This window comes from Loxodonta africana, chromosome 18 (assembly GCF_030014295.1).
Source record: "Loxodonta africana isolate mLoxAfr1 chromosome 18, mLoxAfr1.hap2, whole genome shotgun sequence".
NCBI lineage: Eukaryota > Metazoa > Chordata > Mammalia > Proboscidea > Elephantidae > Loxodonta > Loxodonta africana.
This window is the reverse complement of record NC_087359.1, coordinates 18,621,235-18,640,509: the sequence shown is the minus strand read 5'-3', so window position 1 is coordinate 18,640,509 and position 19,275 is coordinate 18,621,235. Positions and strand designations below refer to the sequence as shown.

Genomic DNA, 19,275 nt, shown 5'->3' with positions numbered 1-19,275 from the left:
TGAGTGACTGGTTACATTAGATTACATGATGGGAAGGAATGACATTACATTTTACATTAGATTACATTATGGAACAGCAACAAGACTAGTGTTTGGCCAAACAAATGGGAACCATAGCCCAGTTGTCACATAAAATTAACTATCACAGTGTCCAAAGGAAAAAGCATTGAGTAGACCTTGAGAAAACAATAACTGTGGTTCACATGTATTGAGCGCTTTCTCTGGGCCCTGCATTCTGGACTTCATCTTCGCAGTGGCCCCAGGGATGAGATCCCCACCTTCATCCCTATGCTACACATGCGGCAGGTGAGGCACAGAGAGAGAAAGCAGCACATCCAAGTCCAATGGTTGTTAGTAGCAGACTGGGGACCTCAGCCCTAGCTCCCTAGTGCTTAAAACCATATGCCCTATGCTCCCAGGGCTTCCAGCCCCTGAAAGAGGAGTGTGCTAGGCCAGTTCCACTTGCCACCCAGCATTGCCATCCGGGCAGCAGGCTGAGGGCACCTGCATCCCGTTCTGCAAATTCTCCGGAACCATTTGCCGTCCACTTGATTCTGACTCGTGATGATCCCATGAGTGTCAGAGTAGAACTGTGCTCCACGGTGTTTTCAATGGCTGAGTTTTTAGAAGTAGCTCGCTAGGCTTTTCTTCCAAGATGCCTCTGGGTGGACTTGAACCTCCAACCATTCGGTTAGCAGTTGAGCGTGAATCGTTTGCACCACCCAGGGCCCCCCTCCTGTGATAGGCCCCTCACTATGAAGGATACAAGGAAGGGGAGGGGCTCTGGTACTGTTTTTATGGCTGTAATTTTGCCCCCAAGGGTACATTTGGTAATCTCTGGAGATATTTTGGGCTGACACAAGGGGTGGGGGGATGCTACTGGCTTCTAGTGGGTAGAGGCTAGGGATACTGCTCAATATCAGATAGTGTGCACCTCGGCCCCCCACTGCAAGAATTATCCCACCCAAAATGTCAGTAGGCAAAAAGGACAAGTACCGTATGATCCCACTTACATGAAATATCTAGGCAAATGGATAGAGACAAAAGTTTATTAGTGGTAACCAGGGGCTGGGAAAATGGGGAGTTATTGCTTAAGGGGTGCTGAATTTCTGTTTGGAGTGATGGGAAACATTTGGAAATGAAGAGAGGTGATGGTTGCACTACGTGGTGAGTGTAACCAACGTCACTGAATTATACACTTACAGATGGTTAAAGGGGCAAATTTTAGTTCTATAGCGTTTACCACAATAATCTTTTTCAAAAGGTCGATAGAGCCAAGGCCGAGCAAGGGAGAAAAGTCTATCCAGATGAAACGCCCCAGGAGAAAGTCCAGCTCCATATTGTGTTAGCCTGGGCACAGGGATGGACCCCTCAGTGAGATCTGGGACAGTGAGCCCCAAGGGAGAACATTCTTTGGCTGTACTAGAATTTTGGCCTTTTGCTTGGGCCTGGAAAGGTGAGCCATCTGCAGACCCTTTGCCGTGGGTACAGAGAACCCCATTGTGCTGCAATGGCATTTGAGGAATGGGCCGTGGGAGAAAAGACAAGAGCCCCACAGATGCCGCTGGACAAGGGGCGGCTGGCTGAAGCTCCGAGGATGGACACAGTGCTCGGTGCAGCTTTGTCCTTGTGACCAATGACCTTCACCTGCCTTACCCACTCACCTCATCCACCTGCCTTACCCACTTACCTCACCCACCTGCCTCACCAGGAAGCTGTTGCTTATTCTCCTCCAAAAGGGAACCAGACAAAACGGTGACACGTCATCACCAACCAGAGGCTGCTGGGTAAACCATCCTCGTGGGTGTGGAATGTGGAATGCGAGATCCAGTCTGGGTGCAGGGACACACCCAAGCAGGGTTGGAAAGTGGGGAGAGCAGCGGCCAGACCACAGCACATTGAAGTCCAAGTGTTGCACACCCGGAGTGAGACTGCCCCCCTCCTGTCTGACCTTGCCCACTCAGCCGACTTGATTAATACATGTACCACTTAACCTCTGATGTTTCAGCTTAAAATGATGACAGCCCAACAGGCTACTGGGAGGGTCTGCCCCAGTATTCTATTCCCCTCAGAGTGGTATCCAGGCACTCATGGGCCTCAGAGCAGGACTCTGAAGGAGGATACCCTGGCCCCAGAGGGAGGTAAAGGAAAAGTGACAAGCCCCACTTACCAAGGTCAACTCTGGGGTCCCCTCCTGGCTCTGCCCTGCTTCCCAGAGCCAGAGACCAAGGAGCAAATGCCTCGGTGGTGGCTAAGGCCTGGTGGTGAGCTTGTGGGATTGAAATGGGAACCATAAATAGAAACCGTGTTTTATGGTGCTTATGGGCTTTGAAGTCTGAACCAGCTCAGGTGCTTACCCGCTGTGTAACTTTGTCTTCACTCAGCACTGTGCCAGGTGTTGGTGATGGGGGAGGGAGTAGGCAGGATCCAGGCCCTTCCCCTTCCTGCTTTCAATCATCTCAGCCAGTAATCCCAAAGGTGAGAGAGAGCTCCTCCCTCTCAGTGTAACAAAATCCCAGAGGAAGACTCTGATTGGCCCAGTTTGGCTCATAGCCCACTCAGCTGGACCAATCATTGTGAGCAAGGCCAAGCCCGGCTGGCATGCCTTATGCTTGGCTGGGGATGGGATGAGATGCTGTCATGGGCTTCACCAGACCCAAGTGGATTGAAGCAGGGGTAGCTCCTCAAAAGAAAGGGAAAGGTAATGGGTAAGATGGGTTTTGAAGAAGGGGCTAGCCAGATAAATAAGTGGAGGATTGTCCCTCCATGCAGACAGATCAGAGGGTGGACAAGGGCAAGACCAGGAGATGACAAAGAGGAGAAACATTTGCAGAGGTAGAATCTACAGGCTGGAGTATAGAGGATGAAGGGAAAAAGGAAGTCAAATTTGATTTTGAAGTGTGATGATATAGAGGACAGCGTTGTCACTGACAAATACAGAGAAGTCAAGCGGAGGAAATGGTTTGGGATGGAGATGTTTGTGATGAGCCTTCTAGTAAGATGGAATGGGGCCTCCCTGTTTAGAATCTTCTCTTACTTTTACCCATCGACCCCCACGGACCATCCTGGGTGGGATTTATGCATGCCAAGGAATAGCAAAGAAAGAGAAAAAAATAGCTCTAGTTGTTATGGTTTGAATTGTGTCCCCTCAAAAATATCTGTTGAATTCCTGGCCTTTGTACCTGTGGATGTGATCCTGTTTGGAAATAGGGTTTTTCTCTGATTATGTTATTGAGGTCAGACCAGTGTAGGGTTGACCCTAAACCTAATCACTTTTGAGTCATAAAAAGACCAGAATGGACACAGAGACACAAACAGGGAAGACAGATGCCCTGTGAGCATTGTCTACAAGCCAAGGAACCCAGAAATGCCTGGGGCTACTGACAAGGAGTCCACATGGCCAAGACCCTGATCTGGGCTTTTAACCTCCAGAACTGTGAGAAACAAATTTCTCTTCCTTAAAACCACCCCCTTGCGGTATCTGTGTTACAGCAGCACTAGGTAACCAAGACAGTAGCCCAGTTGGCCTGTATCAGGGGTCTCCTGTGGCTGATCCAAATAAATTAGACCCAGGGGTCTGAAGCACGAGCTGGGAGGGCTTTTTCTATTAATGACACATCTTCAGAGCTTGCCTGAATCTGATTGAGGCACACGGTCTTAGTTATCTAGTGCTGCTGTAAGCGAAATACCACAAATGAATGGCTCTAACAAATTTATTTTCTCACTGTCTAGGAGGGTAGAAGTCCAAATTCAGGGCACTAGCTCCAGGGGAAGGCTTTCTCTCTCTGTTGGCTCTGGCGGAAGGTCCTTGTCATCAATCTTCCCTTGAGTCTAGAAGTTTCTCAGTGCAGGGACACTGGGTCCAAAGGACACGCTCTGCTCCTGGCTCTTTTTTCTTTGTGGTATGAGATCTCTCTCTCTCTCTCCCTTTTGTATCTTGTATCTCTTATATCCTGTATCTCTTTATATCTAATCTCTCTCTTTTATATCTTGCTTCTCTCTTTGATATCTCAAAAAAGAATGACTCAAGATACAAGTTAATCCTGTAGAGTGTGTCTTGCCTCATTAACATAACTGCCTCTAATCCTGCCTTTTTAACATCATAGAGGTGGGATTTACAACACACAGGATAATCATATCAGATCACAAAATGGAGGACAACCACAAAACACTGAGAATCATGGCCTAACCAAGTTGACACATATTTTGGGGGGACACAACTCAATCCATAACACATATCCATTTGCCACCTAGGGGTGTAGGCTCAGGGGGCAGCCTGCGCCAGAGACCTGGACAGTAACTTGTGGCCCCTGCAGGACCGTTTGGTCTCTAGCAAGCTTCTTTTGGCTTATTTATCAAACCCCTACCACTCTGACAGTTTGTCATACTGTGGTGGCTGGTGGGTTGCACTGGTGCTGGAAACTATGCCACCAGGATTTCAAATACCAGAGGGATTGCCCATGGTAGACAGGTTTCAGAGGAACTTCCAGACTAAGACAGAGCAGGAGGAAAGGCTTGGTGATCTACAGCAGAACATTGTCCAACTCGCTTGCTTTAGATACGTCATCAGGAGGGACCAAGTGCTGGAGGAGGACATCATGCTTGGTGAAGCAGAAGGCCAGCAATGGAGACCCTCGGTGAGATGGATTGGCACAATAGCCACAATGACGGGCTCAAACATGCCAATGATAGTGAGGGTGACACAGGACCGGCAACATTTTGTTCTTTTGCACATAGGGTCACCATGAGTTGGAGTCAACTCCTTGGCACCTATTTATCAAATCCAAGGCCATAGGCTGTTTTCCTGCTACTGTTTATTAATAACCATAGCCAACACAGGCTCCTGGGGGCAGCCTGGGAAGACAGTCCCAGGGTGGAAGCTGGCATCATGCCCCACCTCTGGATGTGTGTCAGCAGATGGAGACTGCCCCAGGGGACAGCGGCTCTTCCTTACCCAGCTCCTTCCATTGGAAATGAGCCCCATGGTTGCAGGGGTGCTGGGCTCAGCCTCAGTGGGGGCAGCAGTAGACATGAAAGAGGACCCCCAGAATGGGGAGGAGCTCCAACATCACCCAGGAAACTTGGGGTGGGGGAGGCTGTCTCCAGGTGGTTCAAGGCAGAGCTGGGACTAGAATCCTGTTTTCCTGGGGTCTCCTGAGGCCAGGAATCTTTCCACTTCAATCCCTGAGTGTGTAATTGCTGTTATTATCACCAAGAGCAATGACTTACACTTTCTTGCACAGAATGGTGGCTCTTCCCACAGACAGGGAGTCAGCAGCCACAGACAGAACCATCCCGCTTGTCCCAGATTCTGGGTGATGATAGAGCCTTGTTTGCTAGCCAGGCACACACAGGCTGGCTTTTCTGTGACACCCCCTCTCCTCGCACACCCCAAGTAATATAGAGGCTCCCCTGTGCACTCGGTGACTAGGGTGGGCAGCCTGGGCAAAGGGACAAGAGTCCCTCCCCACCTCCCTGGTATGGGGCAGTGGGGGAGGTGATGCCACCCATGCCAGAGACACCGCGGTCACCGTGATGCACGCAGCGCCCATGGAAACCCTAGGCTGCCAGCCGCGGCCCTGGAGACGCCGAAAGACAGACAGCGGAGACAGTGGCCTGGGCTGGGGACCCGTCTGCCCAGGACGCCGCGTGGCCGGTCGGGCGCCCCCTGGAGGGCAGTAGGCAAGGGGCGCCCGGGCCGCGAGGAGCCCAGAAGCTGCCAAACCGACGCTGGGCTCTTGGCGGACGCACCGACTCCGAGGACGGGGACGTACAGGCGGTACAGCCGGACAGCGGCGCAGGCTTTGGCGCCTACCCGGCCGAGGCACCTACTCGCCCTCAGCGCCGGGAGAGGCGGTCCCAGGAGGCGGGAGGTGCGGTCCCTCCCCCGGCCCCGCCTCCCCGGTCAGCGCCCTTGGCCGCGGGCGAGTTGTTGGTTTCGGGTTGTCAGGCAGCTGCAGGGCAGGAGGCTGCGAGGAACGCCCGGAGGGGACCCAGCGGCCGTGGGGGTGCGCCTGGCTATGCCCGGCGTCGCGGCCTGAGCCCCTCCACCCGCCGCAAGCATGAAGGACAGCGGGGACTCCAAGGACCAGCAACTCATGGTGAGACCCCATGCAGCCTCCTCCCGGCCCGCCTTCACGGTCCGGGAATGAGCGTCCAGTCCCCTCTACTCAACCCAACTAAGAGGACTGAAGGGCCGGGGCTGGGACTGCCCAGAGCGACTTTCCCCAAGTCCTGCGGAATGGAGGTCAAAGCATGATGACCACCCTCTTGAGGCCTGAAAAGTTAGCCCAGCTCCAACCCCACTCCTTTTTACAACCTCCCCCCAGAGGACCCTCAGCCCAAAAGCCTGTGCAAAGGGGTCTCTGGGGCAAGGCTCTTCTCTGGTCCACAAAGACCAGGGCTGGCTTAACCTGCTGCCCTGAGAGGGAAGGTACGGGTGTAGGGGACCTCCATTTCCTGCTGTTCCAGAGGGTCCTGGCGCTGAGGCGACCACAGGTGGGCAGACAGGAGTACTAGGTATCAGGGGAACCAACCAGTGGGATGTCAGGAGTGGCTGGTGATGCATATTGGGCTGCAGCACAGATACTGCCCGAGGCAGCACACTATTCAGAAAAGGGGAAGCAGACCAAGGTGGCCCCCAGAGCCCTGGGTCTGAGATGAGATCTGGGGGGTGGGGGTGTGGGGGTGGCAAGGTAGGGACTGAGGACCAGGCTCTTGGTTGTTTGAGCTGCAGGTCGGAGGTGATGAGGGGAAGACTCAGACTTTGGAGCCGGTATCTCTCTCTCCCAGCCCCTTCCTTACCCCCTAACTCAGCTGAGAGTGGGCCTATGACCCTAGCAGGTGGGTGGTGATTAACTGGAGGATAATGTCATCCCCAGACACAGCGCCCCCAAAGCCAGCACCAAGCCTCACCACAACCTCCGAGCCCCAGGTCTGGAACAACCTCTCTGGCAGTTTAGAATGTATCTATTTGAAAGCGGGGTGCCCCCTGAGAAGGTTGAAGAGTTCTCCCTTCTGACCAGTGAGGCCAGTAAAGATTATCTGACAGGCGCTGTCCCTCCATACCTCAGACAGTGATGAGTTATTACTTGGTGTGAGGGTCCATTCAGTTAACCCACAGACCCAGCAGGTACCTCTCCTTGACCAGAAGAGGAAACACCCCCCATTCTTTGGGGGAGACCCAGGCACAGGACGAAGATCCACCATCTCTCAGAGGCTAGAGAACAGAGGGAGGAGGAAGCCCCAGGGACAGTGTCCTCAGGGTAGAAAAATGAGGATGGCCAGGGGCAGCCCCTCTGGGCCCCCAGCTACAGGCTACCTGCTGGCCCGTCTGCTGCCACTGTCCCTACATCTCCTGTTGCAGGACATCGTCCACGGATGCTCAGACAGCTCTGCCTCAGTGCCAAGGCACCAAGTTGCAAAGCCCAAGGGAGCCATGGGGTTTAATTTGGGCCGGTGGCTGGTGAAGCCCAAGAAGCAGACAGCGCTCTCCCCTGGGGGTCTCCCCTGGGCATGGGCTCCTGGGGAACTTCAGACTCAGACACAGCCCGACGCCCTGTAGACTGCTGCCCTCTGACCTAGGCCGTGTCATCAAATCACTCAGTTCTTTAAGACAAAGATGCCTGGGGATGGCTGGACAGAGGAGACTCATGGGGCTTGCCTGGGGGAGGACCCCTGAGACCCTCTTGCTCCTCTCTCGGTGGCTTGGCACAGCCCCCACCTCCTAACCCTGGGGGTGTTGCCTTTCTTCCCAGGTGGCGCTTCGGATCAGGCCCATCAGTGTGGCAGAACTGGAGGAAGGAGCCACCCTCATTGCCCATAAAGTGGATGAGCAGGTACACGGGGTGCAGCCAGGAGCTGCCAGGGCGGGCAGGGGTCTGCTCAGGTCTCAGATCTCACCTGGCAGGAGTAAGAAGGGCCCCCGTGGCTGGCAGCTCCGTCCTTCCTCTACCTACTCATTGCTTAGCTGTGTCAAGGAAGTCCTGGACTTTTCTTTTGGGAAGCCTTCCTGGATTGCTCCAAGCAGAGCTGAGCACCTCCCTGGCCTGGGTGAGCCCTAATCACCACCATTAGCCCTAAAAAGTCATGTACCTTCTGTGTGCCCGAGACCTGATTTTCCCATCATAATGCATCTGCTACCCATGGAGCTTCTATTTATACGGTCTAGCACGAAAGCAAGGGCCCTAGGTGGTGCAAACAGTTTGCACTTGACTAGTAGTAACCTAAAGGTTGGTGGTTTGAATCCACCTAGTAGTGCCGCAGAAGAAGTCTTGGTGATCTGCTTCCATAAGGATTACAGCCAAGAAAACCCTATGGAGCAGCTCTACTCTGCATCACGTGGGGTCGCTAGGAGTCGGAACTGACTAGATGGCAACGGGTTTGATTTGGTTTGGTTTAGAGCTAAAGCTCACCTCCAGAGTGTCCAGGCTTTGCAGAGTCCTTGGATGTCTGTTTGCTCCCATGGCCCTCACGGAACCATGATGATGGGCAGGGAATTGTCATCCCCGTTGACACATGAAACAATAAATATTTATCAAGTGCCCACCACCAGCTGGGTACTGTGCTAGGAGCTGAGAAACGACAGTGGCTGGAAAAGACCTGTCCTGCCCTCAGTTTCTTTACACTCAAGCATGCTGGGAGAGAAACCGTTAATCAAACAGTAGCGTTGCAAACAAATGAGATTGCCGCTAACAAGGGCTGCAGAGAAGCCCGTAGTGCTACAAGGTTAAGTAAGAGGGGGACCTGGCCTGCTCCTGGAGGTTAGGAGGCTCCTTTAAGAAACGGTGCTGAGCTAAAACATAAGGAGCCGTCATTGTGGGGGTGTGTGTGTGTGTGTGTGCAGAGAAATTTCAACCAGAGGGACTTGTGTGTGCAAAGGCCCTGTGGTAAGAAGGTACAATTGGGTAACAGAGAAAAGGCCAAGGTGGCTCATGCAGGAGGGGAAGTGGTGAGAGGTGTGAGATGAGGCTGGAGATGTGGGCAGGGGCCAGACCACACACTCTGTAGACCGCAGCCAGGATGTTTGTTTGGGTAGGAATTTGGGGACTCAGGTGTGGGGTTAAGGGTGGGCACAATGGAGGGGGCAGCGGGAGCAGGCTTGGTCCTCAGAGGAGGAACAGCATGGTGGTATCACCTGTGGGGATCCTGGCAGCACCCCCTTGTCTCCCGAGGGCAGCGGGTTGTGTTTGTGGCTCCGAGAAGTCAGGGTGGCACTACCAAGGCACAAGTGGGGACTTGTTGGGCCTGGGCCCGGCAGGCCTGGACCCACTGGCCATAAGCAAACAGGAGATGGACAGCACCATCTCCAATGCTGCCTGTCTCTGGGCTCCCTTAGGCAACTTCCCACCCCACCCACCCTCTTCCTTCGCCTTTGATGGTGGAGCTGGGCTCCAGCCTTCTGGTTTTTTTCCCCCTGTTCCCTTTTGGAAAAAGGCAGACTTCTCCAGACTTTGAGGAAAGCAGGAAAGGACTGGGAAGCCCCCATCTGAACTGGTTAGGCCCAGCTGGGACAGCAGGCAGTGAATGCACACACAATCATGTAGGGTAGGTCCTGCCATTGCCAGCTGTGTGGCCTTGGGCGGGCTACTCCAAGGCCCTCAGTTGCTTATCTGTAACATAGGGACAGTAATCATAATACCTTCTCTACAGGGTCTTCAGTGGGGCCTTGGTGGCACAGTAGATAAGAGCTCAGGTGCTAACCAAAAGGTGAGCAGTTCAAATCCATCCCCCGCAACTTGGATACCCTATGGGGCAGTTCTACTCTGTCGTGTTGGGTTGCTATGAGTCGGAATTGACTCAAAGGCAATGCAGGGAATTTATACGGTCTTCATGGGCTAATGTATACAGCGTTCACTGCGGTGTGAACTGTGCCTGGCACATGTTGTTAGCTGCTGTCAAGTTGGCGCCAGACTCGTGGTGACCCCATGCACAACGGAACAAAGTGCTGCCCAGTCCTGCGCCATCCCTGTGATCGGTTGCAGATCAGACCATTGTCCTCCATGGGATTCTCACTGGCTGATTTTCAAAAGTAGATCAGCAGGTCTTTCTTCCTAGTCCGTCCTAGTCCGAAAGCTCTGCTGAAACCTGTTCGACGTACTAGCAACATGCAAACCTCCACTGACAGGTGGTGACTGCCCATGAGGTGCGCTGGCTGGGAATCGAACCCAGTTCTCCCACATGGAAGACAAGAATTCTACCACTGAACTGCCACTGCCTTGCTTCTTGGCACATTAAAAAAAAAAAAACATTGCCATCGAGTCGATTACGACTCACAGCGACCCTATAGTGGGTCATAGTGGGGTTTAATAAATGTTAGTTATCATTGTGTATTAGCAACGAACACTCCCCAGAGCTGCAGGCTTGCCTGACAAAAGGGGCCAGCCTGGTGGAACCAGAGAGCTGGGGGCAGAAACCTCCTCCAGGCAAGGCCGCTCCTGTTTGTCTACCTTAGTTCCCGAAGGATATCAGGTCTGTCAGCTGGAACAACGGCATCCCTCCCTCCCTCTCTCTCTGTCTCTGCTGCTCCTGGCTCCTGGCCGGAGTGGGGGCTGATAATATTAACTGCTGCTGATAGAAAGCCTCCACCCCCCCACCCAGGGTGCAGCCCGTTGTGAGCCCACACTCGGCAAACACTGGCTCCTTTCTGTCCCTGTGAGGTAGGAAGAGGCGTCCTCCTGGGTCCGGCCTGATCCAGTCTAGCCCGAGCCAGGCAGGCCTAACAGGGCTGCTCATTTGTGAGCCAGGAGGCAGAGAGGGTGTCTGTACAGTGTGGGCTCTGGGCCTGGCAGGGAGAGCCTCGGCTTCCCCAAGCACCTTCTGCCCAGGAATGGGTTCAAATATGGGCTTTCTCTGGTGGCCCAGCCCAGCCCTCCTGCCCAGAGCTGCAGCCTGAGAGTAGCCACAGCAAATGCCAGTCTGGGAACCTCCTAAAACCAAAAGTCCCTCCATCCCTTCTGACAAATACGGCCTTGGCAACAAGGAGGTGAAGATACATGACTCCAAGAGCAAAAGTGGACAACCGGCCTCCCTCACCAGACCGGAATCCTGCCTCCCTCTCTGCCCGACCCCCTCACCCCCTTCGAGGCCTCCACGGTGATCTTCAGGCCTATATCATGGCCCTCAGGGAGGCTCCGGGTCCAGGTGTGGCCATCTCCACCAATGAGGCAGTGGGTCTATTGTCACTCTGCTCCTTCTCTGGGATGTGGGGGCCAGGGGGCCAGAGGGGGTGAGTTTGGGCATTTACCCAGGGTAGCATGGCAGCGGTTTCTCTCCAGCAAACAGTAGCTGTGCCCCAGTGCCCCCCCTCCCAGTGCCCTGCCCCTCTGAAGAAGGCTGTTTGGTTGGTTTGCAGAGTTCTCCTCTACCTGCCTGCTTCCCCTTGCTTGGCTGTGTCCCTCAGTGGCTGTGCTGCCCAGCTGTCCCAGGGGCTCCCCAGCCTAGCTTTTTCTGGCCTGGGGCCCTCTGTCCCTGCCTTTTACTTCCTGCCTCCCCACTGCAACGAGTGGGTTACTTTTCCTCTGCCGACGCCATCGCAGGCCTGGGGGCAGCAGAGCAGCCCAGAGGGCACCCTCGATGGTTAGCAAGGGAGGCAGGTGCTGCCACGGCCTGCCCGTTGGTGGTTTCAGAAGGGGGACAGGTGGGCTGGGGACTCAGTCACCTGCTGGCTTGGGCCAAGGTGAGGGGTCCTAGGACAGCCTTTCTTAAGGCCCAGCATCCTTCTCCTGGGGAGGCCCGAACGAGGCAGGTGGTACAACACAGCTTTGCAGAGGGTGGAGAGTCCCACAGGCAAAGTGCCCTCTGGGGACATGGAGGCGTGATTTGTCTGACCTCTGGGAGACCTGGGGTTAAGGTCTGAATGCTGTAAGGGGACAGTTCAGGTGCCTTGGCTGGCCCATGATCCTAGGTCCCCATTCATTTCACAAACTCTTTATCTGTAAGACTGATCTATAGGGAAGTTTCAGGCCCCAGAGGTAACACCTGGCCCCACCTCCAGTCTCCCACTTCTTACATCAGAATTCCTGGTCCAGTGGACCCAAATGGTTACCTCCCCGCATATGTTCCTGGAAGCATTTAGTAGGATCTTGGTTTCCTGGTAGCATCTGGGATGGGATTAGACCCTGAAATTAGATACCCCCTGGATGCCACTGATGACTGCTGTATGTGGCGGGGGGAGGGAGGGGGCAGGTGGAAGGGTGAAAGGAGTACAACCTGACAGCTGGAGGGCTCAGGAGCTCCAGGGTGGGAGAAGAAGCACCTGAGCATCCACCTTCTCCCTCCCACCCCCCACATCCAGCCTGCCAACCCTCATCCCAGCTTTCTAGACTCTGTTTATCTATAGGATTTAAGTCAACTGACAATGTGTGTAATCCTTTAATTAGCATCTATCTGCTCAAAGCCGAGCTGCCACCACCTCTGCTCCTGGGGGCCTATCAGAGGAGGCAGGGAAGAGCCCTCCTGAGGCCCAGCAGTTGGGAAGGACTAGGGGGTGGGACAAAGGTTTGAGGGGAGAGAGGAACAAAGGCAAAACGGTCACAGGGGAGACTGGCTGGAGAGCAGGGAAGTGTGGCATAGAGAGGAAGAAGCATGGCGCAGACAGGAGGAAGTGTGGTGCAGACAGAAGAAGTGTGGCACAGAGTCCTGGGCTCCTGACAGAACAGCAACTCTAAACCACCAGGAAGAACATTGGCTCAGGAGACACAGACCTGGGCTTTCCCCCAGGCCCGCCTCGTCCTGACCATGTGCCCACAGGCAGTGTGCCCACAGGCAAGCCAAAGACCCTCCTCACGTCTCAGTTTCTTCACCAGAAGACAAGAATAATAAGAACCCACCCACCCATCCCAGAGAGCTGCTGAGGGGGATTAAAGGAGATACCGCGAGGGAGCCTGTGGCCACACAAATGTGAGGCTATTGTGAAAGAGAAATAAAGGATAAGGTGACAGATGCTAAGTGCTAGAGACAGTGAGTGCTGGGGGCTGGGGCGGGGGGGCTCCGTGCACATCTGCCGTCTGGTTGCTTCTTGGCCCTGTTGCCCCAAAGAGCTGAGCGTGGTGGACAGTGACTGGTGGAAGATCCCAGGATTTTTTTTTTAAGAGCTTTACTGAGATATAATTCACATACCATACAAGTCATGCACCTCAAGTGTACAATTCAGTGGCTTTTAGAATATTTACATAGTTGTGTGTCTATCACCACAATCCATTTTAGAACATTTTCATCACCCCAAAAAGAAACCCTGCACTCCTTAGCCTTAATCCCGTAGTCCCCCGACATCCTCCAGCCCTAGGCAACCACTGGTCTACTTTCTGTCCCAATGGATTTGCCCGTTCGGCACATTTCCTATAAATGGAATCACACAATATGTGGTCTTCACAATTGGCTTTTTTCACTGAGCATGAGGTTCATCCATGTTGTAGCATGTGTAAGGAGTTCATTCTTTTTATGACTGAATAATATTCTATTGTATGGGTATGCCATACAATGTGTATCCATTCATCAGTTGAGGGGCATTTGGATTGTTTCCACTTTGGAGCTATTACAGATAATGCTGCTCAGATGCAGGGATTCTTACTTTCAGTGTCTGGATGGGTGCAAGCAGAGGAGTCATGTTAAAAATGTAGATTGGCAGTCCCACTACCCCAGAGATTCTGAATCAGTTAGTCTGGGGTGGTGCCTGGGAATCTGCATTTTACAAGCTCTCCAGGTGACACTGATGAAGTTGTCTACAGATCCTTTGAAAATGCAGCCCTAGGATATCTTCTAGGCCACCCCTCCCTCATTCTGGGCCTCAGGGTCCTCAGAGTCCTGTAGTCAATTTGGGACCTGGCCAGGCCTTCAGCCAGGCTACAACTCTGTCCTCAGCAGACAGCTGGACCTTGGTGGCTTTACGAGCTCAGCAGACTCCATTTGGGCCTTCTCTATCCAGCCGAGGGGCTGACAGGCTTCAGGGACACCCTTCCTGGCGTCAGAGTCTTTTTTGAGGACTTACAGGATGACATATTCTTGAAAAATTCTCCTTTTTAAAGAAAGAAACAAAAGCTAGAAACAACCTTTCAAGAAGATACCCACCTAGAATCAGGCTTTTGTTTTGTATTTACACACTGGAGAATAAAGGGGCTATGGGCTTGGCCCTTTGGACTAGGGATGAGTCCTGTAGGCTGGGACCTTCTCAGAGTTGGATTTTTTCCTGGAGGCTTCCTGAATAGGATGGAGGGTTGATATGGTTTCTTCTCTCAGTGATGCGACCCTGTTGGTTCTCCTTGACTTTTCAGCTGGGAAAAACTTGAAGCCCAGAGACGTAATACAATTTCCTGAAGGTCACGACAGCAGTGTTGAACCTGAACCTCCCTTGTGACTCCCCCCTTCCCCCCAAGGATCTTCTCTGCCAGCCTTGGAGGCTGGAGGAGAAATAGTCTAGATCAACTGGGGGGGAGGTGAGATGGGTGATTTTGCCCCCAGGGGACATTTCACAATGAGGGGGGTGCTAATGGCATCTCATGGGTAGAGGCCAGGGATGCTGCTAAGCATCCTGGAGTGCACAAGACAGCCCCCACCACAAAGAATTATCCAGCCTGAATTGTCAGTAGTGTTGAGGTTGAGAAACACTGGTCCAGTTTCAGCTGTTTAGAGGCCAGAAAGAAGCCAGTTAAAACTGCGAAGCTGACTAAGGCACTGGCAGCTTAGTGGCTGCAGCAGGAAGAACTTCCTGACATGCTTTGTTCTGAGCATTTCTCACCTAGGAGATGCCAGGGAGGAGCCTGGAGGCCCATTCCTACTGGGGACACAGCTGAGGGATTAGACAGCCTCCCCCGGCCTGAGGCCCCCCACTTCCCTACAGGATCTTGGGTTTCTGGGCTTAAAGATTCCAAATCTGTCTGGAGCTCTGGAAAGATGAAAACCTGTGGACGCAGTGAGGGGGAGGCTCAAGCTGGGGCCTCTGTTGAGTTAGGACTCCTGGAGCTTCGGGGGCAGCTGGGCCATTTCCGTCTCCTGCCCCACCCTGTACTGTCCTGTGTGAGCAATGTACCCACTAAACCCCGTAAAGGCAATTGCCCAGTGTGCCATGGGCATGAAAAAGTATTAACCCAAATGGTGAAAGAGAATGCCCCATGCTGAGCCTGCTCACCTTAGGGCTGAGGGAGGGGCTGGCCAAGGGCATGCCTCAGGTTGTAGCAGGTGAGCCTGCCTTGGTTGGGCACTCACCTATTTGTTCATTCAAGAGGTGGGGCTGGTTGGTCTAGTGGTTAGGCGCCTGAGTCCTGTAACCAATCAGCTCTAAAATCAAATGCAGCTCTGTACTTTCCAGTGGCTTTGGGCAACATACCTAGCCAATCGGATTCCTCATCTATAATCCAACAAGAGCAAGAATAAAACCAAACCAAACCCATTGCCATTGAGTCAACTCTGACTCATGACGGTCCCATGTGTTACAGAGTAGAACTGCTCCATAGGGTTTTCTTGATTGTAGTCTTTACCTAAGCAGATTGCCAGGCCTTTCTTCCGTGGCACCGATGGGTGGGTTCGAACTGCCAAGTTTTAGGTTGGTAGTCTAGCAGAAACCACTTGTGCCATCCAGGGATAGTAAGAATACCTACTTATAAATTGTGAGGGGAAATCAAGAAAGTATGTGTAAGACACCTGGCACCATGCCTACCTCACACAGAGGCCCCCTGGACACCGGGGCTGGGAGTTCTCTTCAACAGACATTCCTTGGCCATCTGCTGTGTGCTGAATGGGGTGGCATGTGCATGGAGCCCAGACGAGGTGCAGGAGCCTTCCAGAATGAGGAACGATATGTGCTCAGAGGGGCCTGACCGTGGGGTTCAGACATGCTCACCTCTGGACATAAGCATGAGTTCCTGGTCGGTGTTGTGGGGATCCCTGGAGTGAAGACAGGAGATGGAATTCCTGAGTTTTCTCCCCAAATCTGTGTTTCTTATAAGAATGCTTAATGTACCAGTCTTCTGGGGCTGCTGGGACAAAATACCAGAAACCAAGTGACTTATACCCATTGCTGTTGAGTCGATTCCGACTCATAGTGACCCTATAGGACAGAGTAGGACTGCTCCATGGGATTTCCAGGGCTATAATCTTTCCCAAAGCAGAGTGCCAACGTCTTTCTCCTGTGGAGAAGCTAGTGGAGTGACTTATGGGAACATAAATTTGTTGTCTCGGTTTTGGAGCTGGAAGTCCAACTGAGGATGTTGGAAGGGCTATGTTCTCTCCGAAGGCTCTAGGGGAAGATCCTCTCTTGTCTTCCAGCTTCCAGTAGCCCCAAGTGACTGTCCTCTGTCTCTTTGTGTCTCTTCATCTCTTTTACAAGGTCACCCTCAGATTGTGTCTTAGTCATCTAGTGCTGCTATAATAGAAATGCCACAAGTGGATGGCTTTAACAAAGAGAAATTTATTTCCTCACAGTAAAGTAGGCTAAAAGTCCAAATTCAGGGCGTCAGCTCCAGGAGAAGGCTTTCTCTCTCTCCGCCAGCCTTCTCATCAATGTTCCCCTGGACTAGGAGCTTCTCTGTGCAGGAACCCTGGGTCCAAAGGATGCACTCAGCTCTCGGCACTGCTTTCTTGGTGGTATGAGATCCCCCTGTCTCTCTGCTCACTTCTTTTATATCCCGAAAGGGATTGCCTCAAGACACAATTCAGTTTTGTAAATTCAGTCCTGCCTCACTAACACAACTGCCCACCCATCCCCGCCTCATTACAGCATTTACAACACAGGGAAATCACATCAGATGACAAAATGGACAATCACGCAATACCGGGAATCAAGCCCAGCCAAATTGATACACATATTTTTGGGGGACACAACTCAATGCATGACAGATGGGATTAGGACCCACCCTCCTCTAGTATGCCCTTGGGTTAACCTAACTGATGACATTTTCCCAAAGACTATTTCTAAACAAGGTCACTTTCACAGGTATCAGGGGTTAGGACTTCAACATATCTTTTTGGGGGACACAGTTCCATCTATAACACCTGGTGGTTCTGAGCTGAGGACCATGGCACAGAGCCTGCCTCTCATCTCTGATTGGCCCATGCTTTTTTCTAGAATGCTTTTCCCCACCTCACACCTCTTGGCCAACTCCTGCTCATCCTTTAAGACTCAATGTGGAGCCACCTCTTCCAGGAAGACTTCCCCTAGTGGTGCGACTGTATTAAGCACTTGCCGTCTTGCTCCTGAGTCCCTAGGTGGTGCAAATCGTTAAGCGTTTGACTACTAACCAAGATGTTGGACATTTGAATCCACCCAGAAGCACCTCGGTAGCAAGGCCTGGCGACCTGCTTTCAAAAAGTCACACGTAGCCTTGAAAACCCTATGGAGCAGTTCCACTTTGCACACATGGGGCCTCCGTGAGTCGGGATTGACTTGATGGCAATGAGTCCTCTCGCTCCCATCGCCACCTATAATCCAGCACTTCCCTTGTTATTAAAATGATCTGCTTCCCCCAAATTCTAACTCAAAAACAAAGACCAGACTTGCTGCTGGCCTGACAGAGACTGGAGAGTATGGCCCCCGGACACCCTTTCAGCTCAGTAATGAAGTCACTCCTGAGGTTCACCCTTCAGCCAAAGATTGAACAGGCCCATGGAACAAAATGAGACTAAAGAGGCACACCAGCCCTGGGGCAGGGACTGGAAGGCAGGAGGGAACAGAAAAGCCGGTAATAGGGAACACGGAGTTGAGAAGGGAGAGTATTGACTTGTCATGGTGTTGTTAACCAGCATCATAGAACAATGTGTGTACGAACTGTTTGATGAGAAACTAGTTTGTTCTGTAAACTTCATCTAAACTACAATAAAAAAAAAAAAAAAGAGAGAGAGAAAAGTAAAATAAAATAAAATGATCTGTTCCCCACTAGACGGTGAGTGTCAGAGGGCAGAAAGCCACATTTCACTCAGCAAACCTGGTGAACTGTCCAGAACTCCTTGTGCTGGTCTCCACGCGTGCCCGGGAGTAGCCGTCCAGCCCCCCCAGTCCTCCCGGCTCAGCTCCAGTTCACCTGGCTGAGGACACAAGGGCTCCATTGTGTGCCAGAATGGACAGGCGTGGGGGTGACACTCTGGAGGGTGGGGTGGGGCTGGGCCCAGATACATGGGGACCCAGACAAAGCCTTCTTTAATGGGTATCATGGTGGCCATGCTGACAATGCACTGATTCAGGCTGTCAGTGCCCAGGGTGCTGGGTGCCCTGGGACTTGGCAGTGTCTGGGGATCACGGGCAGGTGAGTGGTGGGGGATGAGATCCCCAGCACCAAAGGCCCCAGAGGGTGAACCTCAGGCCACTGGCCCCTCCCATGTCCACAGAGCTTGGCACCAAAGGAGAGCAGGTACGGCTGGTCAGGTGCCCATGACACCCACTGGGACTCATGCAGTGGGGTCTGAAATGTAAGCAGGGCTGCCACGGCTGGCTCTGGGGCCTGGGACAGGAACTGATCCAGGAGGAGGCTCAGAGGGCATGGGGCCCACAGCAGTGAGGAGGTGCCAGGGGCTAGGATGGGTGGGCACCCAGGTAACAAACTGCTTATACTCAGTTCACAGTGGCCACCCACTGTTCGGCAAGCTGTGAGAGGGCTCAAGTCAGCAGCCTCAGTCCTTCCCCACACAGACCCCGCCTAGCCAGTCTGGGGCCTCCCCTCTCCCCGGTGTACCTGGAACCTGCATGGAATGAGGCTTCCGGGGGAGGCTCCTGGTGCTGGGCCTCCTAGCGAGAGACCCACCGCCCTCATTCCTCCCCTGAGAATCCCAGAAAGAGCCTTGCTGGGGCCCGAGCGTCTGTGGTCAGTTTAGGTGCTGTGAGCAGACACCTGACTCCAAGTGGCTAAGGAATGGGGCTTTGATGTCAGGCGTATGTAGAATAAGGAGGCAAGTCTGCTGGGAGCCTCAAGGCTGTCATCCTTCTGGGGCGGGGGGGAACTTTTCAAATCCTCAAGTTGGTTGGGGTTGACCCAGAGGGACCCTGGCGGCAGGAGTCATGGGTCCCTTGGAGCCCAGCCAGTTCCCAGCTCTGCGTCTGCCTCTGAGTGGCTGCTCCCATGCCTTGTTCCCCACCCCTTCCCAGGACTGCCACCTGGCCCCCACACTGACCCAGGAAGGGGAGCAGCTTCTGTCTGCCCCCTTGGGGGGCAGGATATGACAGCCACCCCCTCCTCACTGCCTCTATCTGGACTCTGCTCACTGCTCAGACCTGCTCTCGTCTCCGAGGATTAGACTTCAGAGGGATGTGCACATGGGGGCTGCACAGTGAGTGCCCCCCTGCCCCACAAG

The 19,275-nt window shown here is 53.2% G+C and overlaps 1 protein-coding gene across 1 annotated transcript in view; it reads left to right on the top strand.

Moving 5' to 3' along the window:
- Window positions 1-5,988: 5,988 nt before the first annotated feature.
- KIF19 (kinesin family member 19) overlaps window positions 5,989-19,275 on the top strand; it is a 34,616-nt gene continuing 21,329 nt past the window's right edge. Inside the window, exons 1-2 of the mRNA XM_003417194.3 lie at window positions 5,989-6,101; window positions 7,758-7,838. Of these exons, the coding sequence (XP_003417242.1) occupies window positions 6,063-6,101; window positions 7,758-7,838 (120 nt within the window). The 5' untranslated portion in view covers window positions 5,989-6,062. The remainder of the gene's footprint in view (window positions 6,102-7,757; window positions 7,839-19,275) is intronic.